Source organism: Penaeus japonicus, unplaced genomic scaffold (assembly GCF_977035675.1).
Source record: "Penaeus japonicus unplaced genomic scaffold, GWHDUDI00000001_assembly GWHDUDI00000008, whole genome shotgun sequence".
Lineage (NCBI taxonomy): Eukaryota > Metazoa > Arthropoda > Malacostraca > Decapoda > Penaeidae > Penaeus > Penaeus japonicus.
The window spans coordinates 35,001,245-35,024,304 of NW_028234410.1; the positions used below are offsets into that span (position 1 = coordinate 35,001,245).

The following is a 23,060-nucleotide window of genomic DNA, read 5'->3' on the forward strand; positions in this document are numbered from 1 at the left end:
TGTACATAGCATCTTTTATCAAAGTAGCTTTTGCATAGATAGAGTCTTCCATGTAGGTAGCAAAACCTTCACTTATCCATTCTTCTGTCCAATCTTGTGCACCAATGTTGATCCCAAACCATGCATGGCTGTTGGAAAAAAAATCATCAGGCTCATATTTGTCTGTAAATCATACACTGGAATATTTAGAGAAACTACTTTTTATATCAATTCTATATTCTTTTAGAGAAAGACTGAAAACCTGAATACATTTCTGGCTCAATTTTGTCTTACTTTATTTGCATGCAGGGAATTACATGATTACATACTGTGACCTTTATAATACCACACACTTACCTTATTTCATGTGCAAGACGAATATAAGCTGCAGGATCATCCATGACCATTGATGGTGACAAGAAGATTAAGTTTGGAGAAGCTAAACCCAAGCTTGCAAAACATTTTGGCACCACAACAACTTCTAGTCTGGGGCATGGGTATCTGCCTAGAAGATCAGATGATGCTTGCAGGGCAAAAGGCAGAAATGATGTAATTGATTTTATTGCTTGAGAAGATGATGGAGGATAGACCACAGTTAGAGCAGTTTCTTTACCCCAATATTTAGATTGGATGTGGCAAGGGTATTCATAGTGCTTACAAGGATGAGCTTCCTCAGCTTTTTTATCATTTATGGATGACTCATGTGACTTATTCTTTGATTTTACTGCTGGAAGAATATCTACTATCCATTTGCCAATGGCAATCGCTATAGTTGCAATTGGTAAAACCATTGTTGTATGATAATAAAAACACACTGAAGGTATATTTTCTTTAACCATATCTTGTTTACAAACTGTAGATCCCTGAGGTGGTTCTTCTGCATCACAACTTTTAAAATCAAAGTGACTTACAAGCCAACTCTCCTTGTAATCCTCAATACAGCCAATAAATTTTACGGGTCTCTCATCCCCTGTCATTGCAAGATAATATCCTTCTGGTACTGTGAACCAAGCTTGCCAGGTAGCCATGGCTGATGGAGGGTCCTGACATGGGAGCAATGACCGGTTGTTGATGGTGGCAGCTGGAGTAAACACACATGGATTACCTTCTTGGTCATTCCTCCAAAGAAGTGACTTGCCTTTTGGTAGTGTTTCATATTTGATGCATATGATTGAGGGAAAATTGGTGGCACTTTGCACACTACTTTTCCATATATTAATACACCATGGTTCCACGTTGTACTGAAGTGGCACCTGGTCTTTACTTAACCAGATATTTAGAGCAAAGCTGCACTTTCTAATGTGTTTTGGATCCAAATATTGTGAAACTTCAGTTTTATTACAAATTACTTCAGTCACAGACTTTACCTTAACATCACAACAGTCCAGCACAACTTTAAAGTCCTTGTGTGTTTCTAACTGAGTCTCATCTTCTGGCAAAATATGATTTACTATTACATTATCTGAATTTACTTTCTCTTCTTTATCAGTTATGATTTCGTTTTCTTGCACATTCTCTCTTCCCCCTGTTCTTCGACCAATAGATTCACACTCTTTTTCGAGGTTATTTTGGCCACAGGGAATACCTGAATTTGCTGAATCAGTCAGAGTATCCCTTCTACACAGATTTCCTTCTATCCTATTAGAACCCTGATCAACACTTTCAGTAGTGCAGTCTAAACCGACACAGTCTAATTCCCCAGAATCACTAAAACCTCTCACAGGTGATGTGTTGCTGTTGCAATTATCAGAAATTTCATTGTGATCTAAATTGAAGACAGATTCACAAGCAGCTTTCCTTCCATCAGAACAGAAACACTCGCGAACGCAACAGTTCCCGTTCTTCTCACACAATGTTGAGGGCTCTAGAAAAATAAACACTGTACCTTCAATTATCTGACTAACTACATCCGTTTTGAGATGTAAGAGATAATGGCGAGCCCTTATGTCTTTTATGTTTGATAGCAGAGGTAAATCTTTGTCTCCCATTTTGTTCAATACCTTTTTCAGAGATATTTTCTTACCCCTCTTATTACATGTTCTATAAGATCTTCGTTATCCTCCAGATAGTATACTGTTCTGCTTTGTTGGCCTTGATATAGTTAAAAAATAGTAACCCTGTGAGGAGAGACATGAAATTATTATAATGGTTTGATCTCAGTTTCAAAATGCACACGTCACAATTAGAGTGAATAGCAAACACTCGTGTATGGTTCTAAGGGGAGATATGCAGGAAGTGTGGCACATATAAATATAGGCATGTATATGATGGTGTTCAAGTATCCTATTTGTATGTGGCAACTATAATGCTACCTTTGAAGGAGTGTAGTGGCATCTAACTATTACTGAAAGCATGAATGCCTGCAGCAGTGTTTTAGTGGTATATTTTGATCTTTTACTGCATATATCAAAAGTAATGAACATCTTATGATTCATTTGGCTGTTAGCTATACAAATATAAGGTAAACATAAAATACAAACCTGACACAATGACAAATCTATTAGCCAAAATTGATGTTACCATACTAAAAATCAGATTTTATAATGATAGACCTTGATGTTCTCACTCTTATCTAAACAAAACTGTTATCATAGTTCTTTGGACATAAACATGCATACTATTAAATATTAATGTTATTTACCAAATATAAATCACATTAAGAAAACAGGTTAAATGCCACAACTCCATATTCACATTCATATAATACAACTGTGTAAAGGAAAATATTAAAGGCACAACTGTTTCCTCTCCAACCATACATAAAAATTAAAGCTTAAGCTATCATATTCAAATTACCATTTTAATGTATAAATCAAAATCATGCCAATTTCAAATTTCAAATTGTTCATCCGACTGTCTAACTATGAATAATGATTTACTGCATTTGAAATATGTAATCTTTTCACTTATATTGCAAGTTTTATCCACACATTCTTACCCTTTCATTTCCTTCCTCACTCCTGCATTATGACGCCAATCGTGCTAAGGTGCTTTAAAGCAGCCAAAGCTTTATAAGAACTGCAAGAAAAAAAAAACATGTGGTGAGTGTGATGCAATTATATTCATTATACATGATATAAAGAACAACTGTAATTCAGTTAGAGAATCACCTGATCCAGAGCATCGTTTTCTATTTAGATAAAGATTATTTAAATCATATTTAAATCATATTAAATGATTGTGGATAAGGCCTGTGTTTAACAAACTTTAATATACAGATGAGATTTATTGGAATGCAATTTGGCCATCTGCTCAGTACACAGTATTGATATATGGCTTTTTTGGGATCCATTTTGGGATGAGCAAAGGTCTTCACACCTTTGGAGCTCTGGCAACAACCATCCACCCGAAATATTTCTTGTAATATAAGAAACCAGTCCAAGCCTTATCCAAGACTAAGAGATTATATGCCAGATTATAGGTTTGGAATTTGTTGACCTTTTCCGAACCACCGAAGAGCGGGAACCACGGTGATCACTTGATGCGAATCTTTACCGATTTTTATAATTGCAAGTCTATGTTCAAATAGAGTAATTTCCGTCAGATATTAAAGAAAACTTAATTGAAATCGACCAAAAACATTTGGGTAGTTCCTAGATCATGCTATGTGCAGTCACAACTTTCAAATTAAATCAAACTACCATAAGCAGATTTCTTTAAAAAAAACAAATTTCAGTACATAGGCGTTCGTATGTTATTTCACAAGGATAGTAAAAATACAAATAAAAGCTTAAATATTCCATCATACGAAAAATTATTACCATTCTACTTCTATACACGGAGTGAGCCTAGATTTTGACGGAAAATTTACGTTGTTTACATCCGTCGCCCTTCCTTTGTTATTGTTATTGTTTACACGCGTGTCAGAGTCAGCTGTTTGAGCGTCACTCTCGGCGACACCCGGCCGTAGAGTTGTGCCATGGCTTTATTTCCCCTTTAATATTAGTATTTCCTTTGGATAATGGAGGTTGTGATGAGAAAGGAGAGTGATGGCGAAATATTGGAGACACTCTGTAGATTATGCGGAACAAATGACTGTGGTCGAATGTTGCATTTGGGTGATACCTACTCTATGGTGGGAACGAGTGACATAATTTTCAACTTATTGGATAGTATATCAGTTATACTAAAACTGGAGGTATGTATGCATATTTATTGTAAATGTTCAGAATTGGACTGTATTAAGATTGAGAAAATATAAAATAAATGCCATAGAGAATACGTAAAACAATACTATTACATTAAAATTATAATAATAATTGTAAAGGTAAGGCAATAATCAGTTATGAAACTCCACAAATCAGTGTGCAGTATGCCCTGAGATGCCATGGCTTCCACTCTTCTTGCTCCAGCAAAGGCAGTCAAACCTCCACCGTTAATATTCTGACAAGATTTCCCGTCAAGGCAGTCTGGAAGACAGGGCAAGATCTCATGCACGTAGTTTATGAAAGCTACACGTGCACACATGCATTTGTGACTGTCTTGTCCCCAGTGCCTCCACGTGGGTAGCAGTCTCATTTGTGCCATTACTATACTCTTCAATATGGTTATGAAAGAACCCATCCAAGCTCTGTCTTACCAAATATATTTGGGTGAGGTTTGTTGACTTTTACCAGAGTATGAAGTGTAGAGGCCATGGTGTCACTTCATGTAGTCATATTCTGACGAATCAGTTTGTTTCTGCTATGGTTATTAATCATAGATTTAGGGGAAGTAGTAGTATTTTGGTTCTTGGGAAGATGTCAAGTTTTGCCCAACATTTTGATGGGTCACCCAATGTTGTTTTTTTCCTATTCTTATAACTGAAAGCCTTGTAAAAATAAATTTAACCCCATGAATAATATAAAAATATAGTAGAATACAGGAAGAACTGATATTAACCCATTCACAACGGGGGCATTCCAGCCTTGCATATCACAATGCTGGGGCTCTCGAACGCATAGGCCTAAATCAGTTAAATAAACAACGCTGTATGGCGTCCCCAGCGAACGGGCCTAGAATGCGCGGTACAGTAGTGTACCACCCGTCCAGAGAGGTTTAACATAAGGGAGGCTGCTTCTCCCTATTAATTAAAGTTAGAAAATCCCATTGAAATTAAATTCTTCCCCCCTACCTTCCTTCCTTCCTCCTTTTCATTCTACCTTTCTCTCATTATCATTTTTCCTCTTCCCTCTTCTGTCTCCCCTCTCCTCTCTCTCCTCTCTCCTCTCTCCTCTCTCTCCTCTCTCTCCTCTCTCCTCTCCTCTCTCTCCTCTCTCCTCTCTCCTCTCTCCTCTCTCTCTCTCCTCTCTCCTCTCTCCTCTCTCCTCTCTCCTCTCTCCTCTCTCCTCTCTCCTCTCTCCTCTCTCCTCTCTCCTCTCTCCTCTCTCCTCTCTCCTCTCTCTCTCTCTCTCTCTCTCTCTCTCTCTCTCTCTCTCTCTCTCTCTCTCTCATCTACTCTCCCTTTCTCTTTCTTATTTGTATCAAACAACAGATTTTAAATGTTAAAATAATTTTTTTCCTTTTCCACTACAGGATGATGACGAAGCGTTGATGTCAAAACATGTATGCTTATCCTGTTTTAACATCGCAGTTGATGTCCAGGCTTTCATAGATTCTAGCATAAATTTTCAAAAGACAACCATTAGACAGATATATCCAGAAAACAAGTTGATAGAGACTCAAGACATTACTCTGATTCCAGCACCTTTTGGAAGTTTAAAGAAGGACTCTTTGCTCGTTGAACATCATATTAATGATGACATTACTAATGCTGAACCAGTATTAAAGTCCCAGGATCTATTACAGAATGGCAGTTTTTTAGAAACAAGTAATATCTTATTGAAATCCAAACAAGCTTCACCAGCTGAAGAGGAAGATATTGCTAAGGAAAGTAACCTTGCAAGTGATTTTCAGGAATCATCTTATTGTGCTAAGGCTGATGCACCACAGAGCAATGTAAAAGTAACTCTGAATTCACTTGAGTTCAGTGTTAATGATCCACCTTCAAAGGATGAAGTCCCTTCCGTCCATAATGAATGTTTGCCAGAGGTAGCTAGTATCTCCACAGAATTTCAGACTGAAGCAAGTGTCAAGAATGATGTTATGTTGACAAATGATGGAGACAAGGTATCTAACAGCCCTGAAGAAGAAGCATGTGACAAAGCATGTTCATCTCTAGCTTCCCAGCCTCAAAGTGATAATAGTAGGAACTCAAGTACAAATAATAAAAGTAAGAAAGAAAGAGTAGTTGTAGATAGACAAGAAAAAGAAAGTAGCAAGAAATGTCCAGTATGTTCGAAAAGTTTTCCAAGACAGAGTCAGCTGAAAAGCCACCTTGTGAGTCACAGCGGAACTAGACCATTCGAATGCAAGATTTGCCATACAAAATTCAAATATCGTCGAAACCTTGTTGAACATTCCAGCATTCATAATGAAATTCCATCTTTCATCTGCTCCATATGTGGATTAACTTTCAAACAGAGAAGCAAGTAAGCAAAAACAGTCTAACTTCACAAGTTTTCTAGTTATGTGTACTTGAATATCATGAGCAAAAGTACCTTTTACAGGTATTCTTCTTTGTCACTAACACTTATCTATTTGTATATTTTTAGTTTGCTTAAACATGAGAGAATTCATCGTGAGAGGGACAAACACAGTTACCAGTGTACTCAGTGTGGCAACCAATACACTCAGTCTTCTCATTTAAGAACACATATCAGAAATATTCATGAGAGTGAGTAAGAGTATTTTACTTTATCTAGTAATGAGTCTTTTTCATATATAAATATGGAGGTATATAGATATAATCATGAATACATAAATAGTTGTAAAAAGGCATTTACCTATATCCCCATCCACTTCCATATCCAGAATTATATTTAATTTTATATATTATAGATATACAGATATATAGATATTACTATATATGTACAGGAATAAATATAGATAGAAAGATTTTGTCAATACCTAGAATGTGTTCCAAAAATTTGATAATTTTTATATCCCTTTCAGATAACAAGGGGCACAAGTGCGATATCTGTGATGCTGTAGTTCTCTGTCAGTCATCTCTAAGACGGCATATGGCAACTGTTCATGCAAATTCTGCGAAGTTTGTCTGTCCACATTGTAACAAAGGTTTCAATAATAATCAGAATTACCAAGGTATTTCCAAATGTTACTCTTACTTTTGCTTTTTGCTTGCATTTTGAGAGAAGAAAATTATATGTTTCAGGTCTAGTATTACTAGTGAGGTATGATAAAGTACGAGTGTATGTACCTATATGTACAAAAAATTAATACATTCAAAATGTTTTAGTATCTGTAAACATAAATCATTTTTAATTTTGTATATATACAAAACATATTATTATTATTATTATCATCTTCATCATTAGTAGTATTAGCTGTATTTTTATCATTATTATAAATCAATCAGTTAAACAAAAGGTGAACCTGGACATTTAAATTACATTAATTAGTTATTATTCTTACCCCTTCAAAACAAAGGACACCTAAGGCGGCATTCTGGGGAGCGTCCTTATAGCTGCTCTACTTGTGCTAAGACATTCACTACCACAAAGGCCCTAAGTAGGCATCGGTTAATTCATCAGGGAATCAAGAGCCATAAGGTCAGAAGCATAATTAGTATTCTTGTTTTTACAATTTTATGATACAAATTTTGTATTCTATATATATTATATATATATATATATATATATATATATATATATATATATATATATATATATATATATATATAATATATATATAAATATATATATATATATATATTATATATATATATATATATATATATAATATATAAATATATATAAATATATAAATATATAGATATATAGATATATAAATATATAATATAATAATATGAATATATAAATATAAATATATGAATATATGATATGAATATATAATATATATATATATATATATATATATATATATATATATATATATATATATATATATATATATATATGTATATATATATTATAAATTTAATCCATTTTTTTTACAGTGCATACACTGCAGTAAAGCATTTTATGAGTTATGCGACTTGAAGAAGCATGCCAAACGTCACCTAAAACGTGTGAAGAAATCCAACAAAAGTCAGGCTGCCAGTAAAGCCGAGGAGAATGCTAGTAATTCTACCACTCAAGTTGTAACTGGTATGAATTCACTTAACCTGATGGTCCTCACAGAGTCTCTGTTGTTTAGTGAGCCCCAACCACTGCTTGAAGCATCAGCATCTAGAGTAACAGAGGTACGTTATCAGCAATGTCAGGATGTTCAGGTAATTTGAAATTTTGCAATTAGATTATGAATTCTATATATATCAGAATACATTTCATCACTTTATGCATTAAATATATTTCCTACAGATACTACTGCCTGATGGGAAAATAGGCACACCTAAAGAAGTTACAGCAGAACCACTATTGGGTTCAGAAATTATACAAACAGATCCACCAAACTTGCAGCAGTCATCAATGGAACTGTCTAAAATTTCAAACATGCTGCAACCAGAAGAAGAAGTTCTGGCACCATCTCCGTTATTACCTGCTACGCCAGTCTTATCCTCAGCGGAAAATGTTGAAGCCATCTCTGTGCTAGCAGATACAGCCGTCCTGCAACCACCTGAATCTAAAACTGTCATAACAACTCCCATTGACCCATCCAGAGTCTTGCAACCAACAGACATAGGTGTAGAGGAGGAACTTCCTAGGCCTGAAAACAGAGAGGTAAGTCTGGAAGCACAGGAGGCCTCCCAGTGTAGTTCTGGCACTGAAGGTCCCACCATGGTTGTGCTGTCATCGGTAGGTGCTCCTTCTGAGTACTTGCCTGTTGCTGAACAAGAATCTCACACAGGGAATTCTGAAATTGATGGAGCAAGACACCAGCAAGGTGAAAGGATCCTTAGTCATGCAACTTGGTAATTTATTTGGTGCAATTGATATTATATGTGTTGGGAAAGTGCTAATAGGAAATCCCTATGCCCAACACAATATCATCCTCCTCGATTTTTTTCCCTTTAGTTAAAATTCATTAGTATATTGACCTTACCATATGAGGTCACTATCATTAAATTAAATTTCAATCTGCACTGAATGATATCTAGTTTTGAATATTTAGGAACCACAAGCAGAAAAAGTTATAAGTTCCATGTTATAAATTCACTTAGTCATTTTCCCCCTTTTACTATGAGCTCACAGCTTCATAGTAATAGCAGCTTAATACCTCCTTTTTTTTTTACTCATTTGCTTGCATAATGTGATGAACTTTACATATGATACATTCCAACTTTAGATTGTTTTTTAATGAATCAAAGTAATTTTGAATGTGAAATTTTTTTTATAAAAAAGGCTACTTAGAATGTTGCTACAAGAAGGTTGGATAATATCTAAGAAACAAATGGTGTTAAGAGAAAAAATAATACGTATAAAACTGTACGTATAAAAACTGTGATTAAGATAAATATATCTAGTCAGTCAAGTCTTCATTAATATCAATAATGTGAATATTCACTTAATTCTCATGTTATATATCGTAAAAAATATATAATTAATACTATATTTTTTTCTATGTTTTCACGTTTTTATGTATGTTATGAAATCTAACCTATAAGATTTCAGAACAAAACTACTGATATAAAATACCAAATATATGCTGCAATAATAAAGTACATACATTAGTGGACATGTATTCATGTTTGGTAAGTAGTATCTAAACATATGTGTATTATGTACTGTAACTACATTTTAGATATTACCTTGTCATATATTAACTGCTAGCCAGTCCTTAAAGTAAAGAAAACCTGCATTTATTGTTTGTACAAAATAGAGGTTAAGTATATATCAAATATCAAAATTGTTCCTTTTCAGGAATATACAAGTAATATTAATATCTCATAATAAGGTATTTTGAAAAATACGTTGTAGCTAAATACTCATAGCTACATATTTGTAAGAAATAATCAAATTGTTGAAAAGAAAATTGAGTAAAGGTATACTGCAGGTTGTGCAATAACATTTTAGTCACTTTCAAACCACCAAAACAATGATTACCAATGACATTTCTTTTTTCTTGTTGTATGTATGTATTTATGTATGTATATATATATATATTTATTTGTGTGTATGTATGTATGTATGTTATATGTCTCTACTGGTTGTATATGTTTATATACGTATGCACATTTATATAATACACACACAGAGCCTGGTATAGGAATGGGTAGTCTGGACAATTTGAAAAGGACCACCACATATTTCAGAAAAAAAAACTTATTGTGGGTTTTAGTTACTGGAATGGATATACATTTTATCTCACTCTCAATTCTTTGCACTAGTAAAATGTATTCTAGGGATGGCTGTAACCCGTATTTTTTAAAGTAGTCTAAGGTATGGTGGGCCCTCACTACTGAAAGCTGTCCAATGGTCTCATACCAAAATCAGGCACTGAAGAAATATCAAAATGAAAGTTTCTTTGCTGTTCCAATAAAATGGTCTTTGGAGATATAGAACATACATGCAAAAATGATTAGGTTTTTAAGTGTCCTTTGCAACATTAAAGATGGTTATGAGAATCATTTTGAGGTATCATTCCAATGAGAAATGTAGATTATTTAAATTAATTACTTCCTGATATCTGAAGACCAACAACAAAGCTACATAAGAGAAAACTGATTGGTTTGTTTATTTTTGCTCAATTCTAAAACTTAGATTAAGGTATCGATACTTCCTAATACATGTGTACATGTGTTCCTTCCTAGGTTGTATGATTGTCATACAGCTGTTGTTAACAATGTAATGGATTAATGGATTATTCAATTTGTAAAGAAAACATTCCTACGGAAAACAAAGTGCAAAACTTATTTTTAATCTAGTCATAACTGATACTGTGCAATTTATTTATTGTAAACAATTTTATTTAATAAATAAAATGTTTGTGGATACTTTAGTGTCATCTTAAAACCTGTACTCACTCGCAGATTCTCACCTTGCATGACAGAAAATGGCTTCCCATACCCATTAGTTCCAAAGAATAGAATCCACTGATAATAATTTTGCTGCTCAAGGAATACAGAGAGGACAGCCTTTGTGGATCAGAAACCATCACTAACGTTCTTTCTTCAAGAGATACATAAAAAGTATCTTACAAGTCAGGTGTGTCTTGTGTTTTTTGGGAATGACAACAAGAAAAAAGCATTTTACACCATCAGGTAATCCACATATTTATATATTCATATATATATAGTTAGATAGACAGACAGACAGACAGACAGACAGACAGACAGACAGAATTTTGATAACTGAGATGCAGTAATTGCTTTGTATTCCGGTTGCCTATGTATAATGTAAACCAATAAAAACTATAGATTAATTGAATACAAAGACCAGTGAATCTTTCAAATACTTCTAATGTTAATATAAACTAGGTAATGGTTAATATTAATATAAAGAGAAGGATTTACTCACAGAAGTGTGATTCCACAAAAAAATTAAAGTTTATAAATTTAGATAAAGTTATAATAATCATGCATAAGGAACTAAAACACATCTGTTTACAAAGAAGTGGAGTTCTACTTAACGTCATAATAATGATGAGAAGTTGTCCTGGAAACTTACTGTCCCAAGCTGAGTAAAGCAGTTGCTTGGCCAATAAATAACAGGAACAGGCCATTTCGGAAAAGCGCCAAGCCCTGCCACAAGCTACAGTAACAGGGTGCTTCAAACAAAAAAGGAAAATCTTGTGATATTTGAACCCTGCTGCACCTGGAGTTTAGGTAGAAAACAGGTAGGAAAAATGTGTTTTCTTTATTTTATAAGGATAAAGTTAGCCATCTTTTTTTCTTCGGAAGCTTTATTAAACCCTTTGTTATATATATTATTATCATAATGTTTTACATAAGCTCTTTCTCTGGTCAGTAAATAATCTGATAGTGTGTAATAAAGAGGAAGGGGTTCTTGGTGGTGTTGATCTGATTGTTTTTAGAATCACTTCCTCTGTGATGCTTGGAACAGCACTGCCCTCTTTTTGCAAATTTTCACTTTGATTCTCTTTCTGGATACTTTCTACTTTAGCCAGAGCTGCGTGGGCTGCTTCTTGGTATATGCCAGTAATCTGTTAGGAAGAGAAGATTTCATTGTAATAGACAAGAAAAAAATATGAATGGATGAAGGATGTGACCTGTAAGAATGACATGAAACATTACAGAAGTTATAATTCACTATTGCATTTTTTATTACATTGGTAATGTGCACTTATTTTTCTTGTATCCCTTCATACTTTTTAAATTTATCAAGAATAGGGAAAAAAAAAGAGTTACACATTCCATTGCAAGAAGTGAATAAACTAGTAATTAATTAATTGGGAGAACATGATTAATTTCTTTATTTTACTTCCTATGTTGGAACATTTTTAAGTATAAAACACACACACACACACACACACACACACACACACACACACACACACACACACACACACACACACACACACACACACACACACACACACACACACACACACACACACACACACACACACACACACACACACACACACACACACACACACACACACACACACACACACACACACACATACACACACATAAAAAATAAATAAAAGAACAACCAGTGATTATCATGAGTGATAAACAGAGGCATAATATCTGCTACTGTTGCTAATGAATGTTTAATACTAAATCTTTTAACATGTTAGCAGTACTGGCTTTTCCTTTTACTTCAAAAAGGGTGAATCTAGCTTGTGCATTTTACAGCAATTCATGTTTTTTTTTTATCTATTCTCTTTTCATTTTCTTTAAAATTACAGAAATAGTATATCTAGCTTCAAAACACAAGACTAGTTATTTACATTACCAATCACTACTATGTCATTTATTCTTTCACATTTATTCATTCTTACCTCAGCTCCTGAGTGTCCAGCAGATGCATCACTCAGTTTTCCGACATCTATTTCTTCCTTGACTGAAACTCCTGTTAATATGCCTTTCCAGATATCAGATCGACTATTGAAATCAGGCAAATCTACATGTACGATTTGCTCCAAACACCCTGGTTGTAGTAAGGCCTACAAAAGAAAATAATTAGTCTTATGTGGATTTGTGCAAGCATATTTAATATATAATTTTTTTCTTTATTTCTTTTTAAAAGATGAAAAATCAAATTGATTCATTTCCAGTCACTACTCTTTTTCTATATTCTTACTAATTCATTCCAACAAACAACAGTATTGCATTAATTTTACTTACCTCATCTACTGCTGCTGGTCGATTAGTAGCTCCTATAATCCAAATGTTCCCCTTGTATTTTGTGCCTGACACTAAAGACAGCAATTCTGAAACAAGTAAACTCCCACCAGATCGATCCCCACATAAGCTGTCAATTTCATCCATAAATATGATTGATGGTGCTGCCTGCTGTGCTCGAACAAACACTTTGCTTAACGACTTCTCTGTTTCTCCAACATATTTTGACAGAAGGTTTGAACACTGAAAATTAAAAATAGAGAATAAGAATGTTTATAACATTTATATTTCAGAATAAATACTTTATATTTTAATAAATATTTATCATTCATTTTTATTTTTAATGAGGTAATTAGTATAAGGGATCAAGGTCAATGTCTCTCGCACCTAGAGAAAGAGAAAATATAAATGTTCCAACAAGACATTAATTAACCACCCTTTGAATCATTCTACCCTTTGAATCATTTTACCCTTCAATCAGAATGCATAACTGGTCTCACATTTATCAATCTCTACTTTAAAAAAAAATATTTATACACATATGTACACACCTTAAGGGGAAAGAAGCTGAAGTTGGTCTCATTAACAAGAGCTCGCACAAACATGGTCTTGGAGCACCCAGGAGGCCCATAGAGAAGAAGCCCTTTTAATGGGTGTTTGTCTGGACTGTCCAAGTGTTGATGGATCATTGTCTGGAAATTAACAACTTTTATATTATCCAAACAGAAGGATAAATGTGTACTTCATTGTACATGGGTCAGAGAGAGACAAGTACTTAAAAGTGAAATAAATCCTTACCTGTAATCTTGATTTTAGTGCCTGATAACCCCAGATGTCATCCCATCGTACCTGGAAATACAGTGCACTCTAAATCAATACACATCTCTATTTAAAAAATACATGCCCTTTATTTGTTTTTGTTTTTTTTATTGTACATCCAACTGTGAAACATAAGTTCATTAAGTTCCTTAAGCCTCTTACTTTCAACTCATTTCCTGCCACAACCACTTAAATCCAAACATCTATACACAGAACCCCCCCCCCCCACATACACACACACACATATATACTCATACACTCTTATACATACGCTTTTCCACATACACTCACATAGTCACATAATCACTAAGCTAGATTGTGAAAAAAAAGACTTATGAGCCTATCACACTACAAACTGTTCCATAAACTCTGATGCAAATAAAAGAATAGGTTTTGGGACAATGACTCTTGAAATGGAGTGTAGGATTCACATTCAGCATCAGTCTGTGAAATGGACTATAGCTCATTTTCCCCGTATTCCTTTTCCTATAGAGAATTCAAATGTAACATCTCCTATTTCTAAATTACCTTTTCTTCAGTAAAGCTAACAAACCAGGTAGGTTGCAAACTGCAAAGCTGTAAAGTAGTCAGGTGTACTGTGTATATCTACACACAGTGTATATGTATGCATGCCACAATTTTCCCTCCATTAGAGGAAAAGAATCCCTCAATCACTGAGGTAACTTCGCAGGAAGATTTTGATTCTTGACCCAACTACATATGCATTCACTATTAAGATTAGTAAGGTACCTAATTCTGAGACTAGGAGTTTGAAGCAGATTGTCTAATTGTACTTAATTAGTAAGAGTAAGCATATGCATTCACAAGGACAACCATCAAATGTATCCAAAAAATTATAATTCTCAATCCTAAATAACATCTATAAAAACAGAATACATACAACAGATATAGCTGTGTAGTTTTGTCGCATCATGGTTGGTACAACGGTTTTCAAACCTTCACACAGGTCTTCTTGGCTAAGGATCAACTCTGCTCTTTGCTCCCCTAAGCCTAAAATCTGTAAATATTTGTAGAAACAGGCATTAACCACATATCTATATTGGTTATTGGTTTCCTTGAATATGTATGAACTTAAAAATTCTGAGTTACAGACTTTTGCTATACCATAATATTTTGCTATTATTTGATCATTAAAAACAGAGTAAGTCAGTTTCATCATAGAAACTTTTCAAAGTAGATTCTGTTATTGTTTAATCATCATTATACTATGTTTCAGCAATTATGAACATTGCAGTGCCATACTATTATAGCACTGGAAATTGAGAGGTGTATCTTTACAGCTAGCCTTGAACAAAAATATAAATAAACATGCTGATATTATTCTTTGTCTCTAAGTATTGATTTCAATAATATTCAAAACCACCTCTTTCTCTTTTTTATTTGGGCTTTTTATTTTTTTCTATAATGTGCTAATGGGGAATTACCTGGAACTTCATGTAAACATTTTCTTTTTTTTCCCTTTACCATAAAGATGGAAACATGCATTACACATTCTAAAATTACCTTTTTTACTCTCTCCGTTGCATTTAACCATGAACTTTTAATTAAAACATCCAGGTCAGCTCCCGAAAATCCATAGGCCTGTTTTCCTATGTCAAGTATATCTTTCTGCTTTAGTCGATGGCTCTGACTGGACAGCAACTTCTGGAGAATGAATGCTCTTTGGTGAGCATCTGGAAGTGGTACAAGCAACTGCCTGTCCAGTCTTCCTGGACTCTGTAGCTTTGCTGCAACTGCATCTGGGCGACTTGTCGCACCTATCAACAAGACAGGTTTAGAGCTATCCTGAAAAATAAACATAATTAAAAAGAGGAAAACAGCATATATCTGTGCTATTTGCTACAATAACTTAAATCAATACAATTTCATGAATGCAATTGAGAAGCATAAAAATAAACTTAAAGAGGTTTCACAATATGTCAAAAATAATGGCTTATTATTATGATTTTCAAATTCTGTAAACCACTAGAAACCATTCACACTTAATTTCCTCTTATTGTACACAATATACATGAAACATTGCATAGCATATCACATACGAGCACCCAAGTTCAACAAAGTACATTTATCACTTCTGCTTCTAACAAACACCTATTCTACTAATATATATTTCATCCTTGATGGCCTTACCTGCACCATATGGATGCCACGGATAACAGCAGCCAATACATCATTCTTGCTGACTGACTTCTGATCTCCAGCAGGACACAGGCTGTCCACTTCATCCATAAATAAGACTGAAGGTGACCTAAAAAGAGAGAGAAAAAAAAACTTTCCAAATTAAAACCTAAATGACAATATCATCTCTTTCACAATGAAGTTTACAAAAAAAAAATGGAAATTATAATATTTCACAATTATTCCCATATGACAGTTAAAACATCCACACATACTACAAAAATATCACCATGATGCAGTACTTGCACAGTCTCAATACTACTAATATAATATTGCAGCTGCCTAAAGCTTGTAAATAATGAAAAATTAAAGATAGAGCAGACATGGCATGCAACCCACAGACTTCAAACAAAGTGCTTATCCGTCAGTAATTCCCATATATATGATAAGAATACAGGTCATTCAAAACAACAACTAGAAGAGCATTTACCTGTCACATGCAACTCTAAACTTCTGGTAAACTTCCTCATTGCTAGTTCCTAAGGACTTTGTCACATCTGCTGAGGTCAAAGAAATCACAGGAACACTCATCTCGGCTGCTGCCTGCTCCACCATGAGGGTCTTCCCTGTTCCCGGAGGACCGTGGAGCAATACTCCAGTCCAGCCGCCCAAAAGAGGATTGCCTGAAATAACAAACACCTGAAATTTATATGGGTAAAAGCTATGAAGTGATGCATGCATACTACATTTTGTGGATTGAATTCAGTCACAATCCTGAAAATATCTAAAACAAATATATATGTTTAGGGAATATTTGTGAACTTTAAATTTATCAGAAGACAAAATGATTGAGAGCTTTGGGCTACAAAACATTTCATCATAAGAAGCTGCAACCATTTTCATACTTCAGTTTCTAAGCTATTTCTAACATCAATATTCTCTCATTTGGTTTGCACCAAGTGTAAAGATTTGACAGTTCAGAGCCTATCAAAATAATTATTTTCTTTTATGTAACAGCAGTTTTCCTTATATAAATTGCTATCATTATTACTGAAGACATAAGAAAGTAGGGAACAAGAATATTTATTGTTAGAAGCAGCAGATTGCCACTCTTGTATACATTCTGGTAATCTATATGTTTTGAAGAGAATATTAGCAAAATAATTCTAATCCATTATAAATCTTTAAAAACTTACCCATTGTTTCTAAATTCCTGAACTTATTTTCCATGATTTTCACAAGCATTTCATAGACATGACTTTTGTAATATACATTTTCATTACTGTCTTTCTCTTCCTCTTTGACACTTTCAGTATTAGGTTTATCTGTGCTGTGTAGAGTGATTTTTGTGTCCCTTCCAACTCTGACCCAGTGCTTTTGATAACTAGAATCAGCTGTCTTCCACTGGTTGGCTCCTTCGTCCGATTCTCCAGAGGTGAGGATTTTCTCCCTCATTCTTGCCGAGAGCAGGGACTTATGTAGGGTTGCATTTGATTTCTTATTGGGTGTTGATGTGATTATTCCAGCATCAAGATCTTTGGACTCATCAACAGAATTGCCTTCATGATACTCATCAATGGTGACAAAAGCAGCACTTGTGTCGTCACTTGAAAGCCGAAGTTTTGATAAATCAGATGCTAGAGCAGAACTATCAGAGCATTTGTATTCATCAAGGGTTAAAAGATGCGAAGGAACAGTTGTACTCTTGTCAAACACAGAATCATTACTCGAACAACTGTTTATGCTAATATCTTGGAAGCGATCAGCTAATACTTCTGATATGCTATTTGGATCATTAATCTCATTATTTGAAAGGACATAATTAGTAACCTGGAATACTTGGTCTGATCTTTTTAATGTGTGAAGATGAACTTTACTTCCAATTTTCAGGGTGAACTCCGACCCCAGGGGACAGGTACTTAACAATTGGTGCTTAATTTGTTGCTCTGTCAGCAGTCTTTCTTTTTTACTCTGAGTCTTACATGAACTAAAAATGACTTCTTTAGCAACCTCAACACTGGCAATTCTCTTTACTAAAACTAGAGTAGTTGATTTCAATGACGGAAAATACACTTCGCAACCTGAAAGCAAAGATTCATATTAATATTATAATTATATACAAATTTTTTTCATCATATCAAATCTCAATAAAATATACTATATAATGATCCACCATAATACACTCACACCATACATTATCACATCATTATTTCAGTAAATCCAATCAGCCATAAGTTATATTAAAAGATCTACTGCATTATTCCATCACAAACACACATGCACAGACACACACACAACCACACATATTTAAACAAGTTCATTTTAAAAATTTAACAATCTTCTATTAAGAGTGAATTCAATACATATAATATGCTTTATAATAGTTGGAAGACTCCATCAATGAAGATCAACCACCTTTGAAAATAAATGCAAATACACAGCTTACCAAGTCTATGCAAAACTATGCATCCTATTTGTACATTTTCATCTGGCACAGCAAGGAATGCACAGGAGTTGGAGTCATACTCCAGTTCCACAGGAGTGTAAGCACATATATTGCAGCGAATTAAGTCTCTTTCATTCATTAATACTATTTGGTAATGGAAGCTTGGAAAGATTTTCTTCAGCCATTCTGAAATATAGAAAAAAGCTAGTGATATCTAATACGTAATATATATTCTTAATACTAGTACCTTTATTAAACACATAATATAGAGCTTTGAAATGTACATCATTGTTACTGGCAACGATCAATCTAACATCAACATGATTTCCATGAGTCTGACAACTGAAACTATTTGGTACAGTCATGCATTTATTTAGATATATTATTCATGTTACCTAAATAATCCTTATTGATCATAATGCAGCAAAAGTTACTAATGAAATTTACTGTACTTGTTCTTCTGCATCATATATAAAAGAATATATATTGAATCTAAACATATTTGTTATACAAACCATGGTTACGTTGATGTGATTACAAAATATGTACATATATAAATATCAATCACCATAAAATAAAATCACTTGAGCTTCATATAGCCTTAAATTACAACCTCATATTCAAGATATATAAGAATATAACTACGGTGTAAATCAAGAACTTGTACTTTGCAAACAATGTATCAAGCTGTGGTTAAGGAAATGTATGAAAATATTCCTGAACATATCCTTAGTCTTTAACATCTCATTAACCCATTGGCAGCAGATGGCATGATTTGCTGCAAAGGCAGAGTAGGTCATAGACGCGGATGGCACCGTGCCAGACATGTAAACTAGCCATCCTACTGCACAAACATTTATTTAATACCGTGACCAATGGGTTAATAAGTCATAATATCTATAAAATACATTTTTCTTCAATATCCAACCTGGCTCTTCAAACTTGTTCTTGATAGTCTCTGACACTAATTTCTTCTCTGTGTGATTGTGACCTCTCTTGTCTTTCTTCTTGGTTCCTTTGGCAGAATCATCTTGTCTTTTTAAATCCTGCTTCTTTCTTTTACTGCCTTCATCTTCCCTCGACTTGCTTCCATTCAGTGACTCAGGGTCTGCTATGAGTACAGGTTCTGCATGCATTGAAGACCCTTTTGAAAGACAGAAGAGAAGTGAGTGAAACATGCATGAATTTCAATTAGTTTTGCTGCTTCTCCTCAGTTCAATGAAAGAATGAATTGTATGGTTTGTGAAATTACTAACCCAAAAAACAAAAACACTAAAAAGTTATTTATTTTAAAAGGACTACTACTAATGCATAGTGGTTCAAGATCCTGTTATTATAACAAATCACCAATTAACAAGAATACTCATAATGTTCACATACACACACACACACACAGTCACCTTACCTCTGATATATGGATGAGAAAACTGCGACAGTCTCAAGTGGTGGCATTCCACAGCATGAATCTCCTCTGCATACCCAGGGACCCAAGAATCGCACTTCATACATGGGAGATAGGCCTTACTGTGTAATTTACTCATCTTTTCTGAAAGAAGATTAAGAAAGCAAACTATTGGAGAGTGTATCACTAACTACCTTATATCAAATACAATAATTCTAGAAACAAAATCTTTAAAATGTATGTGGATTGAGAACACTGCAGCTCCTTAAACCATTGTGGACAGGGGGTAAATTCACTTGCCCACAACATACTTTGACTTATCCTGCTCAATTTCAGTCACTCATTGTAAAACTAGAGCCCTTTTTGTGTTTTATTTTTTGTGTGTTTTATTGTACTGAGAGACTTATGACAGGCTATTTGAATGCTACACTTGACTAAAATTATAGTATATGATCTATTCCAGCTGAACATTTTCTTTATACTCAGTATGATAGAAGTACTGCTGTCTTATGGGAGGACAAAAAGCAACTTAATTTTTTTGTACTTATGTACTGTCTTGAATGAATATGAATCATATAACCCTCTACAATGAAGATAACTGAAGAAGTAGGGAAGAGGTAGGAAACCTGTGCTCTCGACTGTGAGTGCAACAGTAAAAGGCATCCCTACTGGCACAGGGGCACATTTTAGACACTAGGCACCTTACTCTTCTCGTCCTGCTTGCACATCCTACATTGGAGGTACTTTTGTGCAAGAGGTCGGTAACTTGCTGTGTGCCATCGCTCACTAAAGATAGTGCTATTGTGCCATCTAGGTTTTGGATGTTAGTTTTGATTAATATTATGGTAATTATAGTAATTATGACTACAATAGTCATCATCACTCACTCATTACTCATAGCACAATAAAATAGTGCAGTTATCCAAAATCCTCGAACGTCATGTACGTCATGATGCCCGTTCGCAATGGGTTAAAATAAAATTTCATTTAACAGCTTTAATAACTTAAAATCTTTCACTGAAAATTAAATATATATATAGGCTAATCTACTTATTTGAGCATATCCCCCTAGCATTATCAAAACACCTATCTAACATATAATCTTACAAACATCATTCAACTTTGCCTAATCCAAACTTGGATGATGAACATATCTTCATCTAATGTGTCATATCAACTACAACATTATCTCGTTAACACACAGTGTAGAAGAGCATGACAAAAGCACACTCAAGATCTTTTGTACTTGGTTGATTGCACAAGAAGATAAGGTAGATGGACTTGAATGCTCATCTACATCAGATGAAACAGAGAACACTGGAGATGCAACAAAGCCCATACTAGTAGAAATAGGCTATACAATAAATATTATCCAATTAGTTTTAATGAGTGCAAACTTGATGTGCTGGTAATTCTTGTATCTACAACTGCTCCTGCCTCAGACATCAAACCTAGGGATTGCCATAGCCTCCGCATCTTTGGCACTCCATAAAGGCCAACAAACAGCTGCCAATATACTTAGCAAGATAAAGTTTCAACTGATTCCTTATAAAATGGCAAATATTGCCAGAGTATACATAGCTGTCTGTTGTCCTTTCACCAGATTGTTGAAGGCATGGAAGCCATGGAAAATGCTTGGGTCACTGCAGACTTATCGTTGAGAAGTGATTATGGGTTTACCTTCACTTCCTGAAGACTGTACCCTAGAGCATTGTTTTGTGTTCTTTCATTGCATTGCCTTCCTTTCTTTGTCTTCATGCAGTCCTTCTTGCAAGACTGACCAACTTTTAAACTTCATACCTTGTACACTACACACTTAGATACTTGGATGGCCGAGTTTGTATATTAATTTACCTTATCGGGGTATATATTCAGAATAGTGCCGCACTGCTAACTACTACAAATCAGGTATCAATTAATTCCTCTAACCCTCTACTATTCATATATAGTGAGTATGACACACAATTTGACTCCTATAACCCACAATCTAGGTCCTAATAGTAGAGGAGGGCATGGGTAAAATATTATTAATATGAGGTAAAATGCACATAAATAAGCCAAGAATACACCATGATGCTACCTACCAAAGCTTATTAAGGGTTGATGCTTGCACTAGCTAAGACAACCCCCCCCCCCACACCCACCCAGGACCCATTCAAATCAGAGCAGTTCGTGCTACTTACCCATGAGGATCTCATGGAGCTACACTATGCCAGGACATATGGATGCCTATCTACAGTTAGGCTCTATTCTACTGTGTATAGTACGAATTGGTAGGCCAAGGTCAGTAACATAAAGTGCTCTGAAAAGGTGTGAGGGGGGTGAAGTACCCGTTGGTTAGGACAGACTGATGCTTAGGTAAGATTAGGTAGGTTGTTGGGTCACAATGTCATACAAGATAACTTTCCCAAGGTGTGCGTAATCAGCACGCCATACATATGTAATACATCATACAGCAGGCCAACCCAGGGAGGATCGCAGGGTATTGTGCCATAAAGGTAGCATTACAGTGTTTGGGTGACATATTTTTGTGTAATTACCTATTATCATTATTATTTTACCCCGTAATTTCCCTGGTTTCCTTCATGCCCTCCCCTACTATCAGGACCAAGATTGTGGGTTATAAGGGTCCAATTACGGGTTATACACACTCTATATGAATATTGGAAGGTGAGAAAAATTCATTAATACCAATATCGTGCTATTTAGCGACGTGGCACTATTCTGAATATTAACTCTTATCGGATATCTCGATCCTTGGAAGATCATGGAAGGTCGTAGCGCCGCTTTCTTCTTTGCATCCCAGTGGACTTGTTATATTTTACATATATATGACTTTCAGGTCGACTGATTCATTGTTATTGTATGCGAAGATCTTACCTGTCACCAATAAATTAAAATAACCATATTTTGGTGACCATCGGTGCCAATGCCTGCCGTGGCCCCGAACTGTAAACAATAACAAACGCACGTGGTTGTTCTTCTGACATCACAGAAAATGT

The 23,060-nt window shown here is 34.7% G+C and overlaps 3 protein-coding genes across 4 annotated transcripts in view; 1 reads left to right on the plus strand and 2 right to left on the minus strand.

The window, feature by feature from the left end:
* The window catches only part of LOC122263620 (aminopeptidase O), a 4,962-nt gene extending 1,523 nt beyond the window's left edge, over nucleotides 1-3,439 (minus strand). The window contains exons 1-3 of the mRNA XM_086539325.1: nucleotides 2,918-3,439; nucleotides 337-2,096; nucleotides 1-128 (exon numbers count right to left, since the gene is read on the minus strand). The exon at nucleotides 1-128 is cut by the window's left edge and continues 1,523 nt beyond it. Of these exons, the coding sequence (XP_086395451.1) occupies nucleotides 1-128; nucleotides 337-1,967 (1,759 nt within the window). The 5' untranslated portion in view covers nucleotides 1,968-2,096; nucleotides 2,918-3,439. The remainder of the gene's footprint in view (nucleotides 129-336; nucleotides 2,097-2,917) is intronic.
* A 380-nt stretch (nucleotides 3,440-3,819) lies between these two features.
* On the plus strand, nucleotides 3,820-10,933 carry LOC122263619 (uncharacterized). Its single transcript, XM_043032141.2, has 7 exons — nucleotides 3,820-4,117; nucleotides 5,494-6,449; nucleotides 6,573-6,694; nucleotides 6,973-7,122; nucleotides 7,468-7,589; nucleotides 7,997-8,242; nucleotides 8,361-10,933. Exons 1-7 carry the CDS (start codon nucleotides 3,941-3,943, stop codon nucleotides 8,913-8,915), a joined length of 2,328 nt encoding a protein of 775 aa, XP_042888075.2. The 5' UTR covers nucleotides 3,820-3,940; the 3' UTR covers nucleotides 8,916-10,933.
* A 172-nt stretch (nucleotides 10,934-11,105) lies between these two features.
* Nucleotides 11,106-23,036, minus strand: LOC122263618 (uncharacterized). Of its 2 annotated transcripts, none has more exons than XM_043032138.2 (14): nucleotides 22,939-23,036; nucleotides 20,062-20,202; nucleotides 19,585-19,800; nucleotides 18,657-18,842; nucleotides 17,407-18,291; nucleotides 16,701-16,893; nucleotides 16,223-16,340; nucleotides 15,596-15,877; nucleotides 14,973-15,089; nucleotides 14,051-14,101; nucleotides 13,804-13,944; nucleotides 13,256-13,495; nucleotides 12,910-13,074; nucleotides 11,106-12,102 (listed from the first exon to the last, which is right to left on the minus strand). In XM_043032138.2, exons 2-14 carry the CDS (start codon nucleotides 20,195-20,197, stop codon nucleotides 11,872-11,874), a joined length of 2,961 nt encoding a protein of 986 aa, XP_042888072.2. In that variant the 5' UTR covers nucleotides 20,198-20,202; nucleotides 22,939-23,036; the 3' UTR covers nucleotides 11,106-11,871. The 2 variants fall into 2 exon arrangements, with proteins under 2 accessions (XP_042888072.2, XP_042888073.2); XM_043032139.2 differs by lacking the exon at nucleotides 22,939-23,036 and adding an exon at nucleotides 22,710-22,730.
* Between the last annotated feature and the right edge of the window lie 24 nt (nucleotides 23,037-23,060).